The following is a 23,943-nucleotide window of genomic DNA, read 5'->3' as shown; positions in this document are numbered from 1 at the left end:
ATCTAAAATATAATTAGCATAATCATTGAGTTCTAACATAATACTTAATTATTAACTTTATAAAATGTTATATTATTAAACCAAAATAAATTATTTTGTTATTAAACTTAAATTAAATTATACATAAAAAATGAGAACTTTTAAATAGTTGATTTGATGTTAACATTGATATATTTTTTTTAAATTTTTATGATATCTTCAAATTTATATTTTATTAAAAAATAAAATCATTATTGCTTTATGAAAAACACATAAAATCGTATTATAACATCGACAGAGACAAATAATAAAATAGAACATTTAAATCGAGATATGTCTCGCTGCATTGTGCGAGTAGTCTTCTGGTAATAATAATACGTGAAATCTATAATTAAAATAAAGAGATGATATCATGAATAATAAAAATTAGGATTATCAATAAAATATCATACTTGTGGTGCATTAATTCCAACGTCTATATCGATCCAGCTTTTCCCAAGCGTTTTCTGAATTCCTCTTTCTTTCATAACCCTAATAATCTCTACTGATTCATTCCATCGTCCAATCCCTCTATAAATATTGGCCAAAAGAACATAACTCAAATGATAATTTGGATCCAAATCCATCATCTTTTTTGCAACTCTTTCTGCAACTGTCAAATCTGTGCTGGTTGTACAAGCACCAAGAAGTGTTGCCCAAAGAGATTTATCATCCTTAAACCTCGACTCCGCTATTAAACGTTCGGCCTCTTCCGTAACCCCAGCTCGGCCTAAAAGATCGACCATGCAACTATAATGCGCAATCTCAGCTTCGATTCCATACTTTCTGTTCATCAACGTAAAGTATCCACGCCCTTCGTTAACCAAACCAGCATGGCTACAAGCAAAAAGGACACCAATGAAACTAATGCTATTAGGCTTCATGCCCTCCTTGATCATATCATTGAACATCCGGATAGCATCTAAGCCTCTTCCGTTTCGAGCAAACCCGCTAATTATTGAGTTCCAAGTTATCAGATTTCTAATCTGCATCTGTTGAAAAAGTCTGGAAGCAAAATCTATGCAGCCACATTTTGCATATAGGTCAATTAAAGCTGATTCTATAATAACATATCGATATCCATGTTTCCTTAGATACTGGCAATGAACCTCTTTTCCTTGTCTCACGGCTGCCAAACCTGCACAGGCGCGAATAATGGTTCCAAAACTGTAGAGATCAATCTCTTCCATTTGCCTGAAAAGCTCAATAACAGTATCAAAATCGCCCTTTTGGCAGTACCCACCAAGCAATGCAGACCAACTCACTGAGTTTCGTTTGGTTATTCTATCAAAAACCCGTTGAGATTCATCCAAGGAACCACATTTCCCGTACATGTCGACTAAACTGCTGTCAACAAACACGTTATCATGAATTCCAGAGGTAATGAGCTTTGAATGAACTTCTTTCCCTTGCTTTAACCTTCCTAAGTTGCCACAAGCGGTCAAAACCGATCCAAATGTAAAGCAGTCTGCTGACATTCCATACTTCCTCATCATTGAGAAAAAGAACCCCAATGCTTCTTGGTACAAATCGTTTCTTGTAAAGGCGGAAATAACTGAAGTCCAACAAATGGAATCCGGTTCAAGCATTTCATCAAACAGCTTGCGGGCATCACATGAAACATAATTTCGCCCATACATATCGACCAACGAGCAAGCAATTACATGATTGGTGTCAAACCCACGTTTAAAAACAACCCCATGAAATCCTCGACCAATATTTACGTCTTCAAGCTCCGAACACGCTTTAATCACCGAAGACAATGTGAAACCATTTGGTTCAACACCAAGTTCCAACATTTCTTTGAACAAATCAAGCGAACACCTTGATTTTCCAACACGTATGAAACCCGAAATCATAGATGTCCACGAAACAACATCTTTAAAATGAAGTCCATCGAAAACCCGTTTAGTTTCAATGAAATCGGAGCTTAGTTTGAAGTAAAGGGCGAGCAGGCTGTTGCCGACGAAGCGGTCTGTTTCGAGTCCCGTCTTGATGACATGGGAATGTAGTTGGAGGCCATGGTTGAACGAATTGGACTTTGTGCATGTTTGTAAGAGAATAGCGTAAAGGATTGGTTTTTTGGTGAAACATTTCTGGGAATGAATGGAGTTTAGGAGATGTATGGCATCCAAAAGTAGGTTGCTTTTGCAGAGGGAAATGATGTCGCATTCGATGGTGGATTGGAGGTTGAAAGGTGCGATAGAACTGTGATGGCGCCGTAAGAGAAGATTCATGAAGCTCTGTTAAACGAAGAGCTGATTCGAAGCTTTTTTAGCACCAGGTTTTTTAAGACAGGGAAAGGGCTATAGATGGAAAATTACAAAACCTTGGGGGACTACTTTAAAAATAATTATACTTTTATGAGTAAACTACAATTTTGCTCCCTATGGTTTAACTAATATTCGAAAGTGGTTTCTACACTTCAATAACTATAATTATAACCCCTATTGTTTACATTTTGCTTTGAATATTTTCCTCGTCACTAACTCCGTTAATTTATCCGTTAAATATGAGGCATTTTGATTTCTTTGTCTTTTTCTATTTGTTTTTATTTATTAATTATGTTTTTCTATTTTCTTATTAAAAAAATCAAAAAGATAAATATTATATTATTATATATCTATACTATACGTATACAATTTGCAAATGAGGTTATATGGTGGGATGATAATGTCAACAGTATGCATACCATCTGGATTCACGAGAATACCAGTCGTTCACTAGATCTAGATTCACCTGTGGTGTGCACACTTAATTTGTTGATCACATTGTGCGCATTTTGGGAACAGAACACCTGTTGCACTATATTGAAATTGAGGAAATGGGTGATGAAAAAGAATCATAATTACCCTAACAATCAACATTAATAAACCTAACATAAAATCAAAATAAGAACCCTAACCTGAAATCAAAATAAAAAAACTCTAACCTAATATCAAAATAAAATTTATAGAAATACAATAATTAACCTAAAATAAAATCAACATTAATACACCATTTTATCATTAACTATAGAAATACAATAATTAACTAAAATTGATTGTTTATTGAGATCTCAAAAAATTTAGAGTTCTCAAATGATTAAGCTCCATTAAAAATAAACTAAATAAATAAATAATATGATATAATAAATTCTTTTAATCTTTTAAAGGAAAATAAAAAATAAGTAAAAGGATCAAAATGCCCCTTACTTAACGGACAATTTTAAAGAAAATTAGTGATCATGAACCATTTTCAAAACAAAATATAAATAATATGGACGATAAAATTGTAATTATTAAAGTCTATGAACCACTTTTAAAGATTCGTGTAAACCACGGTGATCAAAATTGTAGTTTACTTTTATTTTTAAGTTATGATCTTTTTATTTTGGGTGTTGGACTTAGTTTATTATAAATACATCCTTGTAATATGTGTTTTGCTTTGGATTTATCAACTCCTCTCCGTAACAAGTGAGAGAAGTATTTGTTTATGTTTGATGAAATATCCAAACCTGCATAAATAAAACATTGAAGGGGTGTTTTGAGGACAAACACAACTTTGAAGCCTATTAAGAGGATATCAAGATTAAGCATACAGGTGGTCATCTGAGATTAGTCGGCTCACATAGCAGGGCTGGATATCCAAGTTAATCAAAAAGAAAAGATTAAGCATATTTCTACAATTATTTAGAGCACATAGAAACTCAATTTTTCATTGAATTATTGCCCGCCCATCCAACTATCATCCCAAACTCAAAGTACTTGAGTTCCTCAAGCTTTATTGAGATCCATCGAGTTCGGCTCGTATCCAGCTCTAATGGACGCTAAACATGGAGAGGAGAATGGCCGAAATATTTATGGTCGAGAAAGGCAAAGAGCAAGGTTTTGGTCATCGAATTCCATCAGACCCTGTTGCATTTCGTCAAGCTCCTGCGAGCCCTCGTGAATCCCCCATTGAGTTACAACAATTTCCATAAAGCCTCGTCGTTTCATGGTTTTGCACTCGGTAGTTATTTGTGTTAATATGTTTCTTTTACATCACATTACAGAGTCGTACTAACTTTGCATTCTTTTGGTTATAATTCTAGTCTTTTTTTTATTTGATTCTTTGTTCCCATTGAACATCTCCGGTTGAAGAAGAAAGAATTTTTTTTATCCCTGTCGGATATGGGAAGAACTCATGTAATCTTTTCAAAGAACTCGTTACGAAACTTACCAACTACCACATACACACACATACATGTAATATATATAAAATAAGAAAATGGTTCAATCACATATGATTTTACATTGACATCAGAGCCCCCCATTTTTTGCCCGTTAATGTAAATCACATGTGATTTTGTACGTAATTTGACCATTTTCTTATTTTCTTAAATAAGTATCATTCTCGTATGAGCATACCTCTCCCTCTCTCTCGATACATACATACACACACACACACACACACACACACATATATATATATAGAGAGAGAGAGAGAGAGATTATTTTGCAAACCACGTTATTTATACAAACTGTACAAACCTCATTCTCATTCAACCAATCATAATTTTTCATTTTGTTCATTTTTTTGTAATTATGAGAGGTTAATTAATCATTTTTATTGTTGAGGGTGTTCATCATGGATATTATCAACTTCATTATATTAATTTTAGGGAAATACATGAAACAGTTTCATTAAAATTTCATAACCATATATGAAACAACTTCATCAAAAAAAAAACATTATATGAAACAATTTCACAAGATTAAATAATGAAATCGACGGATGAGGGTGGTTTGTGCGTTTTATACAAATACGGGTGGTTTGCATTTGATCGTTTCTCTACATATATATATATATATATATATATATATAGAGAGAGAGAGAGAGAGAGGCTATTCAAAGGAGAATTCAGTAATTTATAATAACCGTAAGATCCAATATCAATAACCAATTAAAGGTTAAATTAGAAAATTAATAATTATGGTAATTTTAATTTAAAATATTAATTAAGAGCATTTTCGAAATTTTAAAAATCCCATCTCTCCTCTCTGCGGCGAACTTTATTCCGGCAGATCTTATTCCGACGAACATTATGTGCACACAATATACACTGGTACCTAAAAAAATATCGTTAAAAAAATATATACAAACGATATTGACTGTGATACATATATTTACATGCAAGATAATATTGTGATACCTTTGTAAAGCAAATAAAATAACAAAAATACACATTGTGATACCTTTTGCAAAACAATGAAAATAATGGAAATGTATATTGTAATACACTTTATAAAACAATGTAAATACATTGTGAATATTATCACTATGATACACTTTGATCCACAAACATCTTTAAAAGACAATATATTAGGTGATTAAAATTAAGCATATTTTTCCTTAAAAAATAATTAAATCTTTTGACGACTTGTTATAAATTAAATTACTAAATTACCTTTTAACTTATTTAAGAAATGTGCTTAAATATCTCAAGTGAGTGGTTTACATTGGATGTCACGATTATCACAAATTACATAGTTCTTATTTGATTAGGCCCCTGTACACACACACACACACACATATATATATATATATATGTGTGTGTGTGTGTGTGTGTGTGTGTATGTGTGCGCGCGCAAGCACGTGTGTGTATACATATATATAAGGCGAAGGATTGTGTGAGATGAAGATTTAAGGTGAGAAAAGTAAAAAGTGATTTGAACACTTGATTACTTTTAATCTCAAACTCACTCATAAATTACACTTGATACGGGGATTGACCCGGTGCATCTAAGAGCATCTCATCCTAATGTGCACCCAAGGATGAAGATCTACTTCTTACGCTCTTCACTTTAACTAACTCAACCTTATATAGAGGCAAGTTCAAACGAAAAGTTTCAATATCATATATGATTACATACATAATATACAAGTTTAATCATATATGATTAAACACATAGACATTTAATGATATATGATTAAAGATATATAATTATATAAATCGTATTTAGTTTATTTATCATTATCTCTTTATGATTTTGCAATCAATCATAATATAATATATAAAATGATTTCCTTTGCAATGTAAAAGGTTTGTTATTTTGTAGATTTCCACTTGGTTCCCACAAATCTTAAGTAAGGTGTAGTTTATTAAACACTTATTTGGGTAAGTGTTTATCAAGTCGCTTTATTTTACCGAATGAATATAACAATGACTAAAATTCTTACCCGGTAAGAACGAAGACAAGAATGGAGAGTCTTACCTGGTAAGTGAGGACAAAGACTCTTACCATAGTTAGCGTTTACCAAGATAAATTGTTGCATATGCTGCGTTTTAGTGAATAAAATCTTATCCAATAAGTAAACGATGGTGTTGAATTTTACCGGTAAATACTTACCGCATAAGTGTTTAGGTAAACGACCCCTAAATAACATTAAACATGTGTTTTGATATAAAAAGTTGATTAAGCATAAAAACTCAACTTTCCCTATACGAAAAGGCATGTAAAACACATGTACCACCCATAAAGTGGTGGGTTTGTGTCTTTTTACAAGTACACATTACCCTATATAGTATATACCATTCAGATCATCTCACCTTTACAACATAAATAGGACTAGCATTTTTGTCAACAACTCAATTGCTACCATTCTTTTACATAATCAATTAAATTCACAATTAATGCATCCATTTATGCACTTCATCCATTCATTTTATAATTAAAGACATAAATCAAAACAAGTATAATGGACATAAGAGTTGTTTTTACGATTTATTGATATTCCATAGGAACCTGATCAAATCTAGGTTTTTTTTTTATTTTAATAATATGACTTTGTTAAGATTTGTCATACAAAAGGAACATGTTCATTCGTTTCCAATTCAATCACCCAATTTTATCAGGTTTCCTCATGTCTTCATGTATTAAACTTCTGTAATAAACACAGTCAACTTCATTTTTTGGATTAGAAGATAACTAATTTGAGTGTAAATCAACACCCTCTCCCATCTAAGATTAATTATATAAGATTGACTAGTGAATTCCATTTTACGAGTCATCTGTAATAGCATTTTCCGTGTGATACTTGCATTCATATAAAGCGATAGACTATGAAAACCATAGGTTCAACAAAACTACAATCCTAATTTTACTGCTGTTACCCTAAAGTCAATCCCAAAAATCGAGAATCTCTGTGGATATCAACTCTTTTTGTCTTTTACACCACAAACACGATGTAGGTGAAGTGTTTGTCCTCCAAACCCCTAAAACTACAAAATTGATGTAGTATTCACATATTATTAGCACGTCAATTCAAATCTTAAAGTCAAATGTTAATCGTTAAAACCTAACTAGTTTGACATATATGTATACCAAATTATTGACTATATCCTTAAGCCCTTGGAACGTTGTTATTGGAATCTTTATGGCAGTACACGGAAATGTTTTGAAGCTTTTGTGTATTTAAATCTTAACCATTTTCCATGTTTTTGGATACATTAATGAAAACTCCCTTGTTTGAGTAAATTTTATCGGCTTTAGTAATATGTAAATTATAAGTGCGGTCCTAAAAAGCCATACATTCTTCGAAACATGACGGATCTTTTATCTTTTTTTTTTTATTAACTTGGATATCCAACCCGTTATGCGAGCCGACTAATCCTAGGGTAATCACCTGCTTTGCAGATAGCCCGGAGTCACCACATTTGAACCTCCGTGGCCACACAAGGATTTTTATTTCTCGTTGAATTTGAATCTGAGACCTTCTGGTACTTTTGACATTTGGAGCCAAGTTCAAACCAATCAGACACTATCCTTGTGATTTTTATCTTTCCTTTTAAGGTTAATTACAAATAAACACGTATGTATATATTTTTATCAAATAACCAATATTACTATAATCGTATAAAAATAACATTCGTTACAACTGTTTTATTAGGATCGAAAAATTTTCGAATTTTTTTTATATTTTAACTATTTAATTATTAATTAAAAATATTTATTAAATAATGTAATGATCCAAATATTGTATTTAACATCATGTATGCCTAGTTTCATGAAGGAATTTTTCCTTTTTGAGTAATATGGATTTTCGGATCAATTTATATGCACCAACTAATTCCCAGACGATAATGAATGGTCTGAAGTCATCATAGGTGAACTTCAATGACTACAAAGGTTTTTACGGCATCTGGATTCGAACCCAAGATATATGAGATTTTCTACTATATCCCCTAAAACTTAAAAATTAAAGTTTAAGTAGTTTTTAAGACAACATAAATGTATTAAACTAGAAAAGTGATTAGATATTATAAAACCATCCAAGTCAAGAGACTATTTTCAATTACATTTGAATAATTTAAAATTTTACTTATTTTTTTATGTATAATGTTCATTAACAAAATTTAAATATGAATACATAAAACATTTTTATAAAGTATTTAACAAAATAAAATTTTGTTACCAAAAATTTAAAAATACAAAATGATTGGATATTCAAAGTAATATTTATAATAAAAAAATTCAAAATACTTTATTAAATAAATTATGTTAAGGATTAAATAATGATATTTATTAATTATAGAAAATTCAGTATGCATTTTGTAAATACCAAAACTTATATAATAATAATAAGTAAATAAAAATGTATATTACATTAAAAGAAATGAGCTTATAATTTCTAGTGCTTTTAGTATTGTTTTTATCGTTGCTCCATAAATTCTATTAAAAGTTTTGTCTAATTTTGAAGAACTCTTCAAACCTTTGTTATATTTCTATTATTTTCATTAATGATGTTGGATAAATTATCATTTTAAATAATATATAATTTTAAGTTCATTTAAAAAATAAATTAAATTTTTTAAAAATAATATTGTTCTTGTCATTATTGTTGTATGTTATTATTATTATTATTATCTTGTAATAATATTAATAATGATAATTTTACTTGACGACAAATTAAAAGTTTATAAATGATCTTTTAATTATTTATTATTATTTTATTTCAATTTTAAAGTTATTATATGTAAATTAAACATATTTTTTTTATTTCTAATTCAGTCAACTAAACGTGTGGAAAAACTTGGTTAATGGAAATATCCAATACATTTACTTCGCCCTCACATAATTACCTTAGACTCACCTTCACTTATAACATGTCTTAATACTCTTTTCCCTTATAAATATGTATTTTTGAGAATCTGAGTGTATATATATATATATATATATATATATATATGAGAGAGAGAGAGAGAGATCGATTTCACAGTTTTTGAAATTAGAGAAGAAAAAAAAAGAATTATCCTAATACTGATTTCGTGACCCAAGATTGTAAGAGTCGAAATATAGTGGAAAGTGTTCGATACATGATTCTCGTATTTTATCCCGTCGTATCATCATCTCCAAATCCATACATCTAATCGTATGTTCGTAAAATTAACATGTTTCATATTTTTCTTTCAAAGACAATTAAAATTTATTCTATTTCTCATTTCCATTTTTTTTTCTTTTCCATTACGAATCTTTTCCTTTTTTTCTCAAATTAAAGAATAACATATTAAATTATTGGCTCTATCCATTATTATATCATACGTATAGACAAGATTAGGGTAAAGCTCTAGGAATCGAATTTAATATTTATCTTATATTTTAATATATTTATTTATTGGTTAATCAATTAAAGATTAATTTTTTTAAAATTATACATACACCACAATAATTTATAAACTAGTAATTCAAAAAAGTGTACATTAGTAACAATATTTAATGCTTAAATAAATTATTTTTCTAAAAGCATTTTGTCACATGTTTATATTAATCTTAAGTTTGAATTTCTTAAGCAATAAATTTGAAAGACGTGATAAATAGACCCTTACCCTACACTACAGAAATAAAAAGTAAAAATTAAATAATAATTGAAAAAAAAAAAAAAAGAGAAAGCCCCAAAGTACAAATACACAGAATATGAAATCTCACAAAGGGGTATTGGGTTCAGCATCATCTATATGGCCCTAGCCTTAGGTCATGTCATGCACTCCCCACATCATATTAATTCCCATTTTTACCCCTCACATATGACATCACAATACTCACTTTATTTACACTTTTACCCCTCCTCCAGTTTCCTTTGCTGTTGGCCAGCTCATCTCACCCTTTCTCCAGATCCCAAGTTTCCAAATCCAGAGTAGCATACGATATTTCATAAACAAGGTACAAGTTCTTATAGCAGGAAAACTCTGAATTTATAAATCTTTGACATGGTAAAATTATTTACCTTCGGCATATCACCGAAAACGAAAGAGACGCTGGCTAAATACACGCACTCGCCAAACCCTTTTGCTTTCTTTCTCACACATTCACCCCTTTCTCTGCCAGATCTTGAAGATGCCTGCTTGTTAAAGATCTCTCGCCGTCCTCTGTTATCTTCTTCTCTCTCTCGCTCACATTCGCATTTTGGATATAGCTAGTAGTAATTCTAGGTAGTATATTGCAAGAATTTGTTTGAAAGATATTATACCCATTTGGAGTTCATCTGATTCCTGTTGGTTTTTTGTTTTTCCTGACATTCGGTTTGATTCTTATCATAAAGGATTAAAAAACTTTGGTGTTTGTGATGGCGAATGGTGCGGAAGAGAGGGGGAGCCTGGTGATGGAGGATGGTTCTGCAATGTTTAGCGAGGAAGAGGTGAGCGAGATATCTGGGTTCAAGCGTGGCGGCGATGATCACGTGGAGGTCACGTGCGGATGCACTAGCCACTGCTATGGTGACGCCGTTGGCACGCTTAGGGTCTTCGCTAGCGGTGATCTCGAAATCAGCTGCGATTGTACCCCTGGTTGTCAGGAAGGTCTCCCCTTTTTTACTTGACCCACTTGCATGTTAAGGTGACTATGTATGATATGTGTGTTAATCTTGGAGTTGCTGTATAATATCACTCCGTCGTCGATTTTGAATCCAATTTTTAGCCAAAAAAAAAGGATGCTAACTATCATCATATTGATCCATGAAATTTTTTGCCCATTTTGAGATTGGAATTTTCAACAGATTAAGTGTATGGTGATATGCCAAAGCCAAACTAAAGAAATGATATCTGTTGTCTACTATTTTCTTAACGTCTATCTCTACTTTCACCCCTTTACGATTCTATGTTATGTTGGTTTTGTGTTGTTTCTTTATAAATTTCAAAAAGCTTCTTCCTTTTAGCTTTTTCTTCTTCTAATATGTTCTGTGAGCTTTTTCTTCAAAGGTGATGTGATGCTTATATGATCTTTGTCATTGTGAGGTTGAGAATGATAGTTTTGTTTTGCATAATGCTTTTGATCCGATGATATAAACAAGGTTCCGTAACACATCGGTTTAGCATTAGTAGATGTTAAGTATTTCCTTATGCGCTTCTAGCTTTGGAAACATGTGTTCTCTATATATCAGCGCCTAAGATGATTGCAAGTTATGTAATGCCAAACCAACAAAGATTAGCATATCATGTCTGAGATGAAAACCCTGGCAAAAGTTGGAAACCAGTTGTATTGTTTTTGCTTCATGTTATTCAGCATTATCACTTTTTTCATATTTTCCCTCATACATTGCCAGGTGAGATTTATGGTGGCATTTGGGTTGTCTGATATATGATCCTGGTTTTCTATTCTGTAATTTGATTCTCGAATTTGGTCAGGAATTATGGGTTGCTTACCTTAGTCTCAGGAGGATTTGATAATGGACATTTTCAATTCTTTATGGTGTTATACTTATTATGGTCAATGTAGTGGGAAGTACTTAGCTTGTTTCATGTGGGTGTGTTTGATACACGGACTGGGGAGAGTGAATTAGACGGCTAAAAAAATTGTGGAATGTTTTAGGGTTTTAAATTGGTATCAGTAGTTTAGTAATTTACCATTCTTGTCCTATATCCTTGATTTTTATTCTACCCATTTTGGTGGGACAGAAAAAATGGATTTTTGTTCTACTCATGTCGCATTGCTTCACCATCCAATCTGGCGCCAAACATGGGACAACAAATTTTTGTACTGTTTTGTTTCATTTTGTTCTACAAACCAAAAACACCCACTAGAACGAGTAGAATGTCAAACAAGCTTTGCTTTCACGTAATAAATATTGGTTCAGAAGGATATTTGTGCATCTAGTTTTCTTGCAGTAGTACATGATCTCGTTTTTGAATAGGAATCTTGGGATTTTATGGTTTAAACAGTAAATATTTATCTTTTTATGTTCAGACAAGCTGACCCCAGCTGCTTTTGAGAAGCATTCTGGTAGAGAAACAGCCAGGAAATGGAAGAATAACATTTGGGTCATTGTTGATGGAGAGAAGGTTCCTTTGTCAAAAACTGCACTCCTCAAGTACTACAACCAAGCTTTGAGGAAAACATCCAATAGATCCCAAACTGGCCGAGTTTGTCATCGAGACGAGTTTCTTAGATGCACGCAATGCAATAAGCTCCGCAGGTTCCGTCTCCGCACAAAAGAGGAATGCCGGGCTTACCATGATGCTTTTATTAATGATCATTGGAAGTGCTCCGATATGCCTTACGATAAGTACGCCCTCATCTATTATTATCGCTACTCTTTTTGCATATCCTATGATCAAAAATTGCAACATTTGACTTATGAAAAACTTTCCAGAAATGTTGCAATTCTTATGGAGGTTTACTCGTTTTGGTATATGGTTTTTGCACGAGTCGCGGTCTTTACCAAGTCTCATGCATCTCTGTTTCATTCAGAATAACGTGTGAAGAGGAAGAGGAACGTGCAAGCAGGAGAGTGTACAGAGGGTGTTTGCGGTCGACAACATGCAAAGGTTGCACATCTTGTGTTTGTTTCGGTTGTGATACCTGTCGTTTTTCCGACTGCCGCTGTCAGACGTGCATTGACTTCACCAGGAACACCAAACCTTAACAGCTGTCTAAATCGGTTTTAACCTTGACCTTAATTTGCATTTCTAGCAGAACTATCAAATGTTTTCGAGTTTATGTACTTTGAAACACAGATTGACGTGTTCGATTTTGGGTGCTGATGCACATTTTGGCTAATAATCACCAACTCATCTTACGATGCTCATAGTTTTGTTGCAAATTCTCCACTAAGCCGCTCTATACTAAATGTTCATCGGGTAAGCATTCATCTATCTTATCGTGCAAGCATAACAAGTACGAATTTTATCCAACAAGTGAGGAGAAGAATCTTACCTGGTTAGCACTTATCGAGTAAAAGATGTTTACAAACAATTTATTTCGATGGTGATTTTTGTCCGTAAATACTTGCCTAATAAGCATTCGGTCAACTAACCTTGAAAACCATTTTGAGTTCACTCTTGAGATCCTCTATTCATTGTTTAATTGGGTGTTTTTTAGGTGCTCATTTTTCTTGGTCTATTATAACAATTTGTAGCATCATCTCCGATAATGAAAATCAAAAAATAATTATACTCAATTTTAGAAAGGTTTTTTTTCATTTTAAAGATTACAACATTAATTATATTATTAAAATAAAGTCGGGTTCAAATGAAAATGACTAAGGGGTCGAATACCTGATTCTTGCCCGATAAGTGCATACCTGTAATATTCAACACTTTCATTTACCTTACCGGATATGATTTAAATTTATTAAAACGACATCGTATGCAACATTTTTATCTGGGTAAGAGTTGTCACTTTCGCTTACCAGGTAAGAGTCGTCACTTTGGTTTATCGGGTAAGACTCTAAGTCCTTGTCATGTTCATCTGATAAGATGAAATGACCCGATAAACACTTACCAGGTAAGTGTTTAGTAAACAACCCTTACATAAAAAAAAACACGGAAATGGTCGGATCACATATGATTTAACATTAAAATTATGTATCTGCGAAAAATTACTTGTGATTCGTGCGACTTTTTGTGTTGACCTTGTTCCATAATCACATATCATTTAAGTACAAAATCACATGTGATTTAGTTTTTTTCGTATTTTAATCATCTATCTATTAAAACATTTCATATATTTGATAAAATATTAATTATCTCCCATAAATATTTAATTTCAAAATTACTCATCAATGGAACGTAATAAAAAAATCTATCGTTATAATCCTAAATAATTTCTCAATCGCTCTTGCTTTTAGAATTTGAAGAATATGAAACAAAAACTTATTCAAAGTTCCCAATATTTTTATTTTCTCAGTTTTAAATAATTTATTAGAAACGGGTTAAGATTGCAATTATTATACCAGGGTCGGGTTCACGTGATACCGGCACATTTTCGTGAGACTTGTGGGACCATTTTTTTTACACTTTAAACTTCACAGCAAAACGCTGTGAATGTAAAAAAAACTGAACCTTCACAGCAAAAACACTATGAAAGTTACCTTCACAGCGTTTTGCTGTGAAGTTTCAACTGTAAAAAAAGTAGTCTTATAAGTCTCACAAAAACAAATTGGTCTCACGTTATCCAAAATCTATTATACTATATGTTTCTCCATTTCCTGACTTTGATGCAAAATATGTTGATATAGTATAACTTTTATACATATATATTCTATCGGAGTGCTTATCTTGTAACTTTTGTAATCGCAATTTGCCTAAAACCTTAGGTTAAATATAAATTATAAAACTACAAGCTTACTAATTTCACTTACAATATTTTTAATACAATTACATATATTTTGGATAATCGAATTGTATGTTTTCATACTTCAATAATACATAATCTTCATGTTTCAATCTCAAAGGCCAAGTAATCATAAAATTGATAATTCTTGACTAATTTTTTTCCTTTAATTTTATATTTCATCCCAATTTACTCCTATCTCATTTTCTAAAAAATTAAAAAATATATATAAGAAATTCATGGAAAATACTAAAAATGAGGATATAAAGTATAATCCGTGACGCCTCTATGTACTACATAAGGAGCGGACTAAGGACCTATTGGTTCTGCCTTCTTTTCTTATTCTTCTTTTATTTAGTGAACGTGTCGTCTCTTGGGTAGCTCATTTGGCCATGTCTCTGTCATCTCGTCATTTGAACTGGATTTGATTTCACCCCTATTTAAAAACTGTAGGCGTGGCTTTTTATTTTGTGTGTGGTGTTGTGTAAATCTGTCAAGTACCTCTTCAACCAGGTCAGATGTGGAAAGTGCTCCTCGTGACTTTGAGAGGATACTTGATAGAATCTCTTGAGTTTCTGAAGTGGACTGAGAGAAGCGGAGGCAATTACCTCTCCATTGGATGATGTCCGATCTTGTTTGGGTTGTTATTTTGGACAATCAAATTGATACTCTAGGCATTCTAACTCATGATTATTATGATGTGATGTTACGTGGTTGTGCCATGAATTTTTTGAATCTAATCCACTATGTCCTCTAGTTCAACTATACTCGCTTGTTAGTCTCTCCGGCTCTCGACCTGCTTCAGTCTCTTTAAAAACTTTGGCAAGTGGGTTTGTTCTGCTACCTTTCGATGTTGATTATTACCAAACCACAACTAACCTTGCTTTTACCTTCTCATAGTTGTTTCCTTCAGTTTAAATTGTTGAAATGAAAGCAAGATTAAGTGCGAACTTACTCAAGGGTTATAGGTTTTCTAATTGTTCCTGCCTTGTGCTCTTCCGTCCTTCATTTGAATCGATGGAATAATCAGTCTAGTATTGAAGTGCAGTCTTATAAAAGCCTATGTGACTGTGCATAGAGAGACGATTGAACTATAAACGATAGGTTGGTCTAAAAAGGAAAGAAGAAAAGGCTAAGTATCAGATCGATCAAATTGAACATATGATAGGTTAGGTTCATGTTGTTCATTGGGAATTGAAGAGGGGAGAACGAGCAAGTTAAAAGTTGACTCCGTAAGACTCTCACCAGACTTTAGAAAAAGTGGTGTCCKAAGGTACTTTTTAAGCTACATAATTAGTCTTCTCGGTGACTAACAATGGAGGACTTTTTTAATTCTTATGATTCAAGCCCCTTTAGCTTATTATTTCATAGGATGACCGGGCAGAAATTGAATGAAGGAAGCTGCAAAGATCAAAGTCAAAATATGTCCTAGAGAAGAGCCTACTTATGAGCGGAAAACGAAGTCTTTTTGCAATGGGTTTAGTGCCAAGATTGCCTACTCATGTGCTAGAGAGAGTGGAACTTTACTAAGACCCAAAAATGGGAAATGTTTCGCTTTGAAATCACCTTGCTTCTTATATCTTGCATTAAGTATTTAGCGCGCACACACACACACACACACACCATAAAGTCATCGATAGATGGAGTGCAACCTGTAGAACACATGTAACACACGGTCGGATTGATCATGTCTTATGTTGTATCAATGTCTCCGTTTTAGGAATAAGGTTATGGAATTCTTGATACATTTTTTAAATCGAAAGATGTCCACAGGGAGCAGTTTCATTATAAAATAGTCACTCAATCTTGATTTATGAATTATTATAAATAATTGACAGAATAGAAAAAATTGAAGATTTGGAAAAAAGAACTTTTATTGATACTTATTTTAAGCTCTTTCTTTATTTTTTTGGTAATTTTTTTTATAATTATAGAAATAAAAAGATCAACTTTAAAAATCATGAGAGTTATGTTTTTTTAAAGAAAAGTATGTATAAAAGAATAATTATAATCAAGAAATCCTCAAATATGATGACGTGAAAAATATGGATAAATGATAGAAATTTTCAGTAAAACCATTGTCAACGTAAAGTAGAAAAGTAAAGGATAGAAAGTGAAATTTAATAGATATATGAAGGGCTATACCTGTAATTCACTCAAAATTAACAGTCAACTAGATCTCTCTCGTCCACTCCTGCCCTGCTGCCTGCTACACACTGTTTTTCAGTGCTTGGCTGATGCCAAAATCTCACACGTCAAACCCTAGATTGTTCCTTTAACATCATACCTCTTGATCTCAATTCAGTTGAATTCACCATACCCCTAGATTTCCATCAGTTCTTAAATACTTCGATTTGATTCGTATTGCCTGCCGGCAGTGGTGGGTTGTTATTTATTTGTACTTGGATGCGACTTTAGGGTTTATCAGGTTGTAAATATAAGGAAATGAGAAGACCAAGGCCGGAGTTTCGGCGGTCAGCGAGGCGGCGATTTTCGAATGTCTTTTGGTTAACATTATGTGGATTGGTGGCTTTGATGTTGATCGTTTTATTAAGTCGAGAGAGCACCCAACCTAGATCCAGATCCGTGTTAGCTAAGGTAATTTGAAGGATCTTAATTATTCTGAATTTAATCTTTTTTAAGTTGAATACAAGTTCTTTATGGTTGTCTTGTGAACGTGCTATTCCAATACGGTTGTGAATCGGAAATGTAGTGTGGTAACTGATTATTGGGACCTGCTGCTCGCAATGTTGGTACACCCCATCCTTACTAGTTACTTCGAAATCAGTATTACTTGTTTGAAACTGCATGAAGAATTAAGTGTTCAAATAGAAGTTAAGAATAAAATTCGGATTTTATTTTGTAGTCATAAATCCAGTGCCTGAAATTCTTTTATTTGTAGTTTGCAAATTGTGAAGTAACTCTTGCTGAAATAAGAATGTGATCCAAAAGTAGTCCCGAATATTATTGTTTCACCAAATATAAGTTACCACCGTTCCTAGTATGATAAATAATGGGAAGATGAATCAGATGTAGAAGTTGGTTTGCATATGCAACATGCCGGCTCTCATGGTAATGGTGCAGAGAATTGACATTGGCTTTCTCTTCTATCCAAACCTAATTGGTTGTATGAAGGGAATCGAAGTGCAATATACCAGGTTGGTCATCCAAATAAACAATTAGGATTGTTTTCACAACGAAAAATATAGATCGGAATAGAAATTTTATTATATACCATTTGCCCTCCCACCCTACCAATAAAGAGGCTAAAAACATCATATAGTAGAAGGTCGTAGTTCAACACCAAGACTCTGACCAATCTTAAGGTGCACAAATGGAAGGTTGTAGTTCTCCATATGACTCTGACCATTTTGAGCTGAATGTATGGACCAACTGGTCCTTTGGTTTAACACATGGATTATTAACAATTTAAGGCTACAGGGGGTTAATGCACACACACACAAACAACATGTGTGTGTACAAGAACCATACCGATAAAAGGAAGAAGTTGTCTTACAATTTTATAAATTCGATATAAAATATAAATTTACTTAGATGCAAGTCTTATCTAACATTTACTTCTACTTAGCTTGTCCATACTAGTCCAAACCATCAAGGGAAAAGAATTCTATCTTGCTTAGTCTTCTTTCTATCATAGTAATAATACCGGTGTTCTATTTTAGATTTTTGGCCTTAATGTCTAATTGCATTAACCATGAATTTTCATCTTCCCTTTGTAAAAAATGACCTAAATCACTCCTATATCACAGTTTCATATCTCTTTTATTCATGTCCAACAATTTTGGGATAATTTCAATGTTACACAGGGTGCGCAACTCACCTTACGTCCTTACCAATCACCCAAGATTGGGACTTGGCAAGGGTACAAGCACCTTTGCTTCTAGTATGAAGAAATCGACATAAAAACATAGACCACAATAGATAGTAGTTTGTCATATAATGTCTAGCCTCTCACCTACAAAGAGAGTGGGGAGTTGGGGGAATAGGAGCAGGCTAGAAACAAATGTAATGAAACATCACCTTTTAAGAAGGTTATAATTCATCAGTAACTGTTACTCGTCTTGAGTTGCATTTATGATTTATGGACCAACAAGTTCTCCGAGTTTCCTTACTCTACCACAAAAGATAGTATCAGTTTCACGTTGACCTGAGTTTGTAAAGTAATGCCTCGAGGTTCGCCAAGTAAGGATTCTCCAAGAAAGATCAAGAACATCATAGAAGACACCACAATGCTCTAGTTTAATCTACTATCTCTAGAGTGGTCTAGGAGCTTCTTGATTAAGCACAATGTGGTTGGGCCTAGAAGCTTTATTGATCTAGATACTTAGAGTGGTGAAACTTCCTGAAAGAGGGAGTGTCATGATCATTTTGTATCATGGGGGAAAGTAATAAACGAGAATTGGGGAAGACTAAAAAAGTGTTCCTTCAACCTTTTCATGTGTTCTTCATATCTAGTGTTACGATCAAATATTTTTTAGCACAACCAGATTGTTCATATCAATGCTGCAAGGATATCAAATAAGGATGCCACTGGTATGGAGAACCCAAAGAAGGATGTTCACCATGAGAGATCCAAAGATCTTCATGGAAACACGTTTGACATGACACATCACACAAGTTGGTCATGGTTCATGTACAAGAGTGACTTAACTTAACCTGCATGAGTGAGTGATTTGATGAAACGATGGACACAAAAGTGCAAGGACTACATGCCGAGCTAGCTGGTGTTGTTGGGACCACTAGCACATAATTGCCGTGTTTAAAGCAAGTTGCTTGAGAGCTTGGCATAACTTCAGGATCAAATTGACGAGATGAAGGTCGACCTTGAGGAAACTTGGTTGGCTTGGGCGATGTGCAAACCTGTGGTACTTGGCGGAGCAATGAATAACAAATTAGCTCAGGAAGCTCCAAGATAGATTGAAGCTTCATGATACTTTTAATGTATAGAACTTCTTGCATTTTGTGGAAGCTTTTAGATACTTCTACGGCATAGAACTTCACCATTGGTCACAATCAAAGATTCTGAAATGAAGCCCATGGAATTAACTTAATTGAAAATGCTTTAAGCAACATAACTCAATAAAAGTAATCGAAAGATGAAGAGTGGATCTTGGTTGAGATGAATATGGATATTGATGAGTTTCAAGACAGCAAAGATACAAACATGAATCAGATGAAAATTCAGAACAAAGTACAAAAATGAATTGCAAAAGTGACAACAATTAGAAATATGTGAAACCTCTTTCAAGCAATAAAAAGTCAAAAGCATGGCGGTTAGCAGCTATAGGAGGTGGTGTTGATGAAGATGCTGAACATCAAGAACCTAAACAACTGGAAAAAAGAGGGAAGGTAAAGGCTAAGTAAATATCCTTCTATACTAATGATGATGTGGATGATGAGTACGGAGACATAAAAAGAGAAGTTCCTCTGATGCCACTCGACAGTGGTACTATCCACAAAGTGTACAAATTGATGTGCAGGTTGTTGTTTTAAATCCCTAGACTACAAAAAAGAGGTCAAAGATTCTTGCACCTAAAAACTACAGAAAAATGTTGGTTTCATATGAAAAATGTTTATTACTCTATTATCTATATTGTAGTTTCCATAACAAATTTTAGAAGTCGGATACTCTATGTTATACTTCTACCCAAATATCCATGTTAAAGTAGTGCGCAAAATTTAACGAAGTCGAGTTTGTTGGGCCAACTTGTTAAACAGCTGCATACTTGATCAAGATCTCTGGTAGTTAGAAAGTACATTTTCAAATTTGGAGTACAGGTTAGTCATCTAGCTAGGATATATAAGGTTCCAATAGTAGGTAATAATCTGATCCTTATCGTTTGATATTAATGCTTCTATCATTTTCTTTTTGTCCATTTCAGTTCAGATTTTGATTTTGTTGGGTTGGAAATAAAGAGTGATCCAGTGTACAGTTACTGCTTTATGATTTGGGTATTCATGCTACATCTTGAAGTCCTTAATATTTTCACAAGTGTAGTAGTCCATTGTCGTCTAGACAATAGACTGTTCAAATGCTTGTTGGATTTGAGACTTTAGATTCAGATAGATCATATCTTGTAATCTTTAGAAGCTTCTTTTTATACTTTTTGTGCTCCTTAAATGATAATGAAACCATCCGGTCAAAACCAATCCAATAAAGAAACAAATCTATTCAACAAATCATTTCTGAAAAAAAAAATCATTACAAATTTGGAGGTTGAAAGGAAAGCTTTGGATTTAAAAGTTTTAGGATAAGTCGACTCATGATTCTGGTTTACTGTTACCTCATGTGACACCATTCTTTTAGTACAACCAAACTCTCCTCGCTGATGCATTCATAATTCATGTTTAATATCACCTAACCATTTCAAGTTGCGCTCCGTCATTTTACTTTAATTGGCGTCACCTTGAACATCCTCTGCATGTCCAATTTGTATTCCATCTTTGTATGCCTCATTAAAGGAAACCATGTCTTCTTCACATGCCAAAACCACAATTAAAACGGTACAAGATGAAACATCTAGTTGCAAGTTCTCCATAGTCTAGTTATATTTTGAAATACAGACGTTCAACTTAAGAAACCAAAAATTAACCTTAACCTATCGTAGGCAGGCAGAGATCAGTGAAGTTATTCATACTGGTTTATGCTTGGTTGCCTTTGTTTGTTTCTCCCCTCTAAGCATTTTTCTGTTGGTACATGGTAGTACATTTTCTTATTTAGCTACATTTCAATTTAGAAACTCACAGCTTCCTTGTTGATTGTTAGTGGGGTTTTTAGAAATGCATAATGGTCATGTAATTCATTCTCCTAGCTGCAGTTTCTTTTTCTTTTTCTTCTTTACCATCAGATTGTAGGTCAGATCCTAGACATCTTGGTGAGGATTATTGCCTGTGCTCCTTCATTCCTGTGCTTCTGCTATTTGAACAAAGTACAAGAGTGATGTTTTTAATTTGCAAAGTTTAGCTTATGTGCCATAGGCCATAGCTAAAACTGACCCTAATGCAATAATTTTGTTTGATGTGATTGATAATCAGTAGTATGCATTGCTGCAAATGCAAAGACTTGTTTGGATGTTTTTGATGCAATAAAGCATGCTGTAAGTAAAGTGCCATGGCACCATATGAACCTATGCTACAAGAAATTACCATTTAAGATGTGATCCATACAAGGATCATGTTGTGTTATCATTATTTGATATCTGAAAAATAATTTTGTCAATCATCAGTATCTGTTCTTCCTCTCTGTTCTTCAAAATACTCGACAAGATTAAAACATTTGTACTTCGAATTTTTGTTATGAAGAATTCTTACAGGCATGATAAAGTCATAGAGGGCCTTAATGTCACAGCTGAAATGTTGAATCCTGACTCAATCGCAAGGCAACTCAATGATCAAATATCACTTGCGAAGGCATTTGTTGTGATTGCAAAAGAAAGCAACAATCTCCAATTTGCATGGGAACTAAGTGCTCAGATTCGTAACTCCCAGATCCTTCTTTCAAATGCTGCCTTAAGGCGATCACCACTGACACTTCGAGAATCAGAGACTGCTGTTAGAGATATGGCTCTTTTACTCTTCCAAGCTCAACAGCTCCATTACGACAGTGCAACCATGATCATGAGACTCAAAGCCAGAATCCAGGATCTTGAAGAACAGATGAGTTCTGTAACAGATAAAAGTAACAAATACGGACAAATAGCTGCTGAAGAAGTCCCCAAAAGCCTATACTGTCTTGGTGTCCGTTTGACAACTGAATGGTTCAAACATCTGGATTTACAAAAAAAGGTCTCCAGAAACGTTCAAATCGGCATGAAACTGAAAGACAACAACCTGCATCATTTCTGTGTCTTCTCTGACAACATTCTTGCAACTTCAGTTGTGATAAACTCGACGGCCTTAAATTCCCTAAAGCCTGATAGGGTAGTTTTCCACCTGGTAACTGATGAAGTTAACTATGCTGCGATGAAGGCATGGTTTACCATGAACAATTTCCGAGGGGTGACTGTTGATGTCCAGAAGTTTGAAGATTTTAGCTGGTTAAATGCTTCTTATGTACCTGTTCTTAAACAGCTACAAGACTCAGACACCCAGAACTATTACTTTTCTGGAAACAACGATGGTGGTAAAACTCCAATCAAGTTCAGAAACCCCAAGTATCTTTCTATGTTGAACCATTTAAGGTTTTACATTCCGGAAGTTTTTCCTGCATTGAAGAAACTGGTGTTTCTTGACGATGATGTCGTGGTTCAAAAGGATCTCTCGGGTCTTTTCACTGTTGATCTGAATGGCAATGTCAATGGAGCTGTGGAAACATGTATGGAAACATTTCACAGATACCACAAGTACTTGAACTACTCTCACCCACTCATAAGATCCCATTTCGACCCTGATGCTTGTGGCTGGGCTTTCGGGATGAATGTTTTTGATTTGGTCGAGTGGAGAAAAAGGAACGTTACCGGCATTTACCATTATTGGCAAGAAAAGAATGTAGACAGAACGTTGTGGAAGCTGGGAACGCTGCCACCTGGACTTCTTACGTTTTATGGATTGACAGAGCCTTTAGATCCCCACTGGCATGTACTAGGTTTGGGATATACGAACGTCGATCCTCAGGTGATTGAAAATGGAGCCGTGCTACACTTTAACGGCAACTCGAAGCCTTGGTTGAAAATTGGAATAGAAAAGTACAAGGCTTTATGGGAGAAGTATGTTGACTACAGTCATCCAATGCTGGAAAGATGCAATTTTCACTAATTTGGATGAGGGATTTGTGATCCTTTTGTTGTGCAAAATGAACAGTAAGGGCTGTAAAGGTTCATGTCAAACTGGGTGTGTGCATGGATTCTGTTGTTGTCATAAAGGTTTACTAGATGGGGGCGGTGTAACAATTACTTTGTATACTGAATGGGTCAGTTTAATGTTATTTATTAGTGATTTATGAGACCACATCTTAACTTTGTATGCTTAATTCACATGTGAAGAAGGGCTAAATGGTTCTAGGGGATAAAAAGACTGGGAGGGAAGAGAACTGTTACAAGATGAAAACAATAAGAGATCTGTAATAAATGAAGTCGAGAGACGAAATCCATAGTTCCATGAAACCACAAGAACCATAATTGTAATTAGCGGATAAATCAATCATGTAATCGGTCTTTGACCACAATTCTCCAAAACTCGATCCTCCATCACCAATGGTCCCACTTGTATTTGGATCTTTTGCCAAAACGAGATATTTAGTTCGTATTCTTTGTTGAATAATGCTCGTCACCGTTCCATTGTTTGAAAGCTTCTTATTCATATACAATCTTTTGGAATAAACAGAAAAAGATGCAATGTC

The 23,943-nt window shown here is 33.7% G+C and overlaps 3 protein-coding genes across 3 annotated transcripts; 2 read left to right on the top strand and 1 right to left on the bottom strand.

Moving 5' to 3' along the window:
• Nucleotides 1–333: 333 nt before the first annotated feature.
• LOC112528186 (pentatricopeptide repeat-containing protein At1g03540) lies at nt 334–2,255 on the bottom strand. The gene has a single exon (XM_025139151.1). It carries the CDS (start codon nt 2,253–2,255, stop codon nt 426–428), a length of 1,830 nt encoding a protein of 609 aa, XP_024994919.1. The 3' UTR covers nt 334–425.
• Nucleotides 2,256–10,406: 8,151 nt separating this feature from the next.
• Nucleotides 10,407–13,059, top strand: LOC112528223 (protein ULTRAPETALA 1-like). Its single transcript, XM_025139196.1, has 4 exons — nt 10,407–10,468; nt 10,579–10,834; nt 12,219–12,537; nt 12,723–13,059. Exons 2-4 carry the CDS (start codon nt 10,603–10,605, stop codon nt 12,895–12,897), a joined length of 726 nt encoding a protein of 241 aa, XP_024994964.1. The 5' UTR covers nt 10,407–10,468; nt 10,579–10,602; the 3' UTR covers nt 12,898–13,059.
• Nucleotides 13,060–16,786: 3,727 nt separating this feature from the next.
• On the top strand, nt 16,787–23,552 carry LOC112527920 (probable galacturonosyltransferase 10). The gene is made up of 2 exons (XM_025138777.1): nt 16,787–17,183; nt 21,909–23,552. Exons 1-2 carry the CDS (start codon nt 17,031–17,033, stop codon nt 23,358–23,360), a joined length of 1,605 nt encoding a protein of 534 aa, XP_024994545.1. The 5' UTR covers nt 16,787–17,030; the 3' UTR covers nt 23,361–23,552.
• The last annotated feature ends 391 nt before the right edge of the window (nt 23,553–23,943 follow it).

Source organism: Cynara cardunculus (assembly GCF_001531365.2).
Source record: "Cynara cardunculus var. scolymus isolate 2C chromosome LG 15, CcrdV1, whole genome shotgun sequence".
Taxonomy (NCBI): domain Eukaryota; kingdom Viridiplantae; phylum Streptophyta; class Magnoliopsida; order Asterales; family Asteraceae; genus Cynara; species Cynara cardunculus.
The sequence above is the reverse complement of the archived record's forward strand: the minus strand, read 5'-3'. Positions and strand labels throughout refer to the sequence as shown.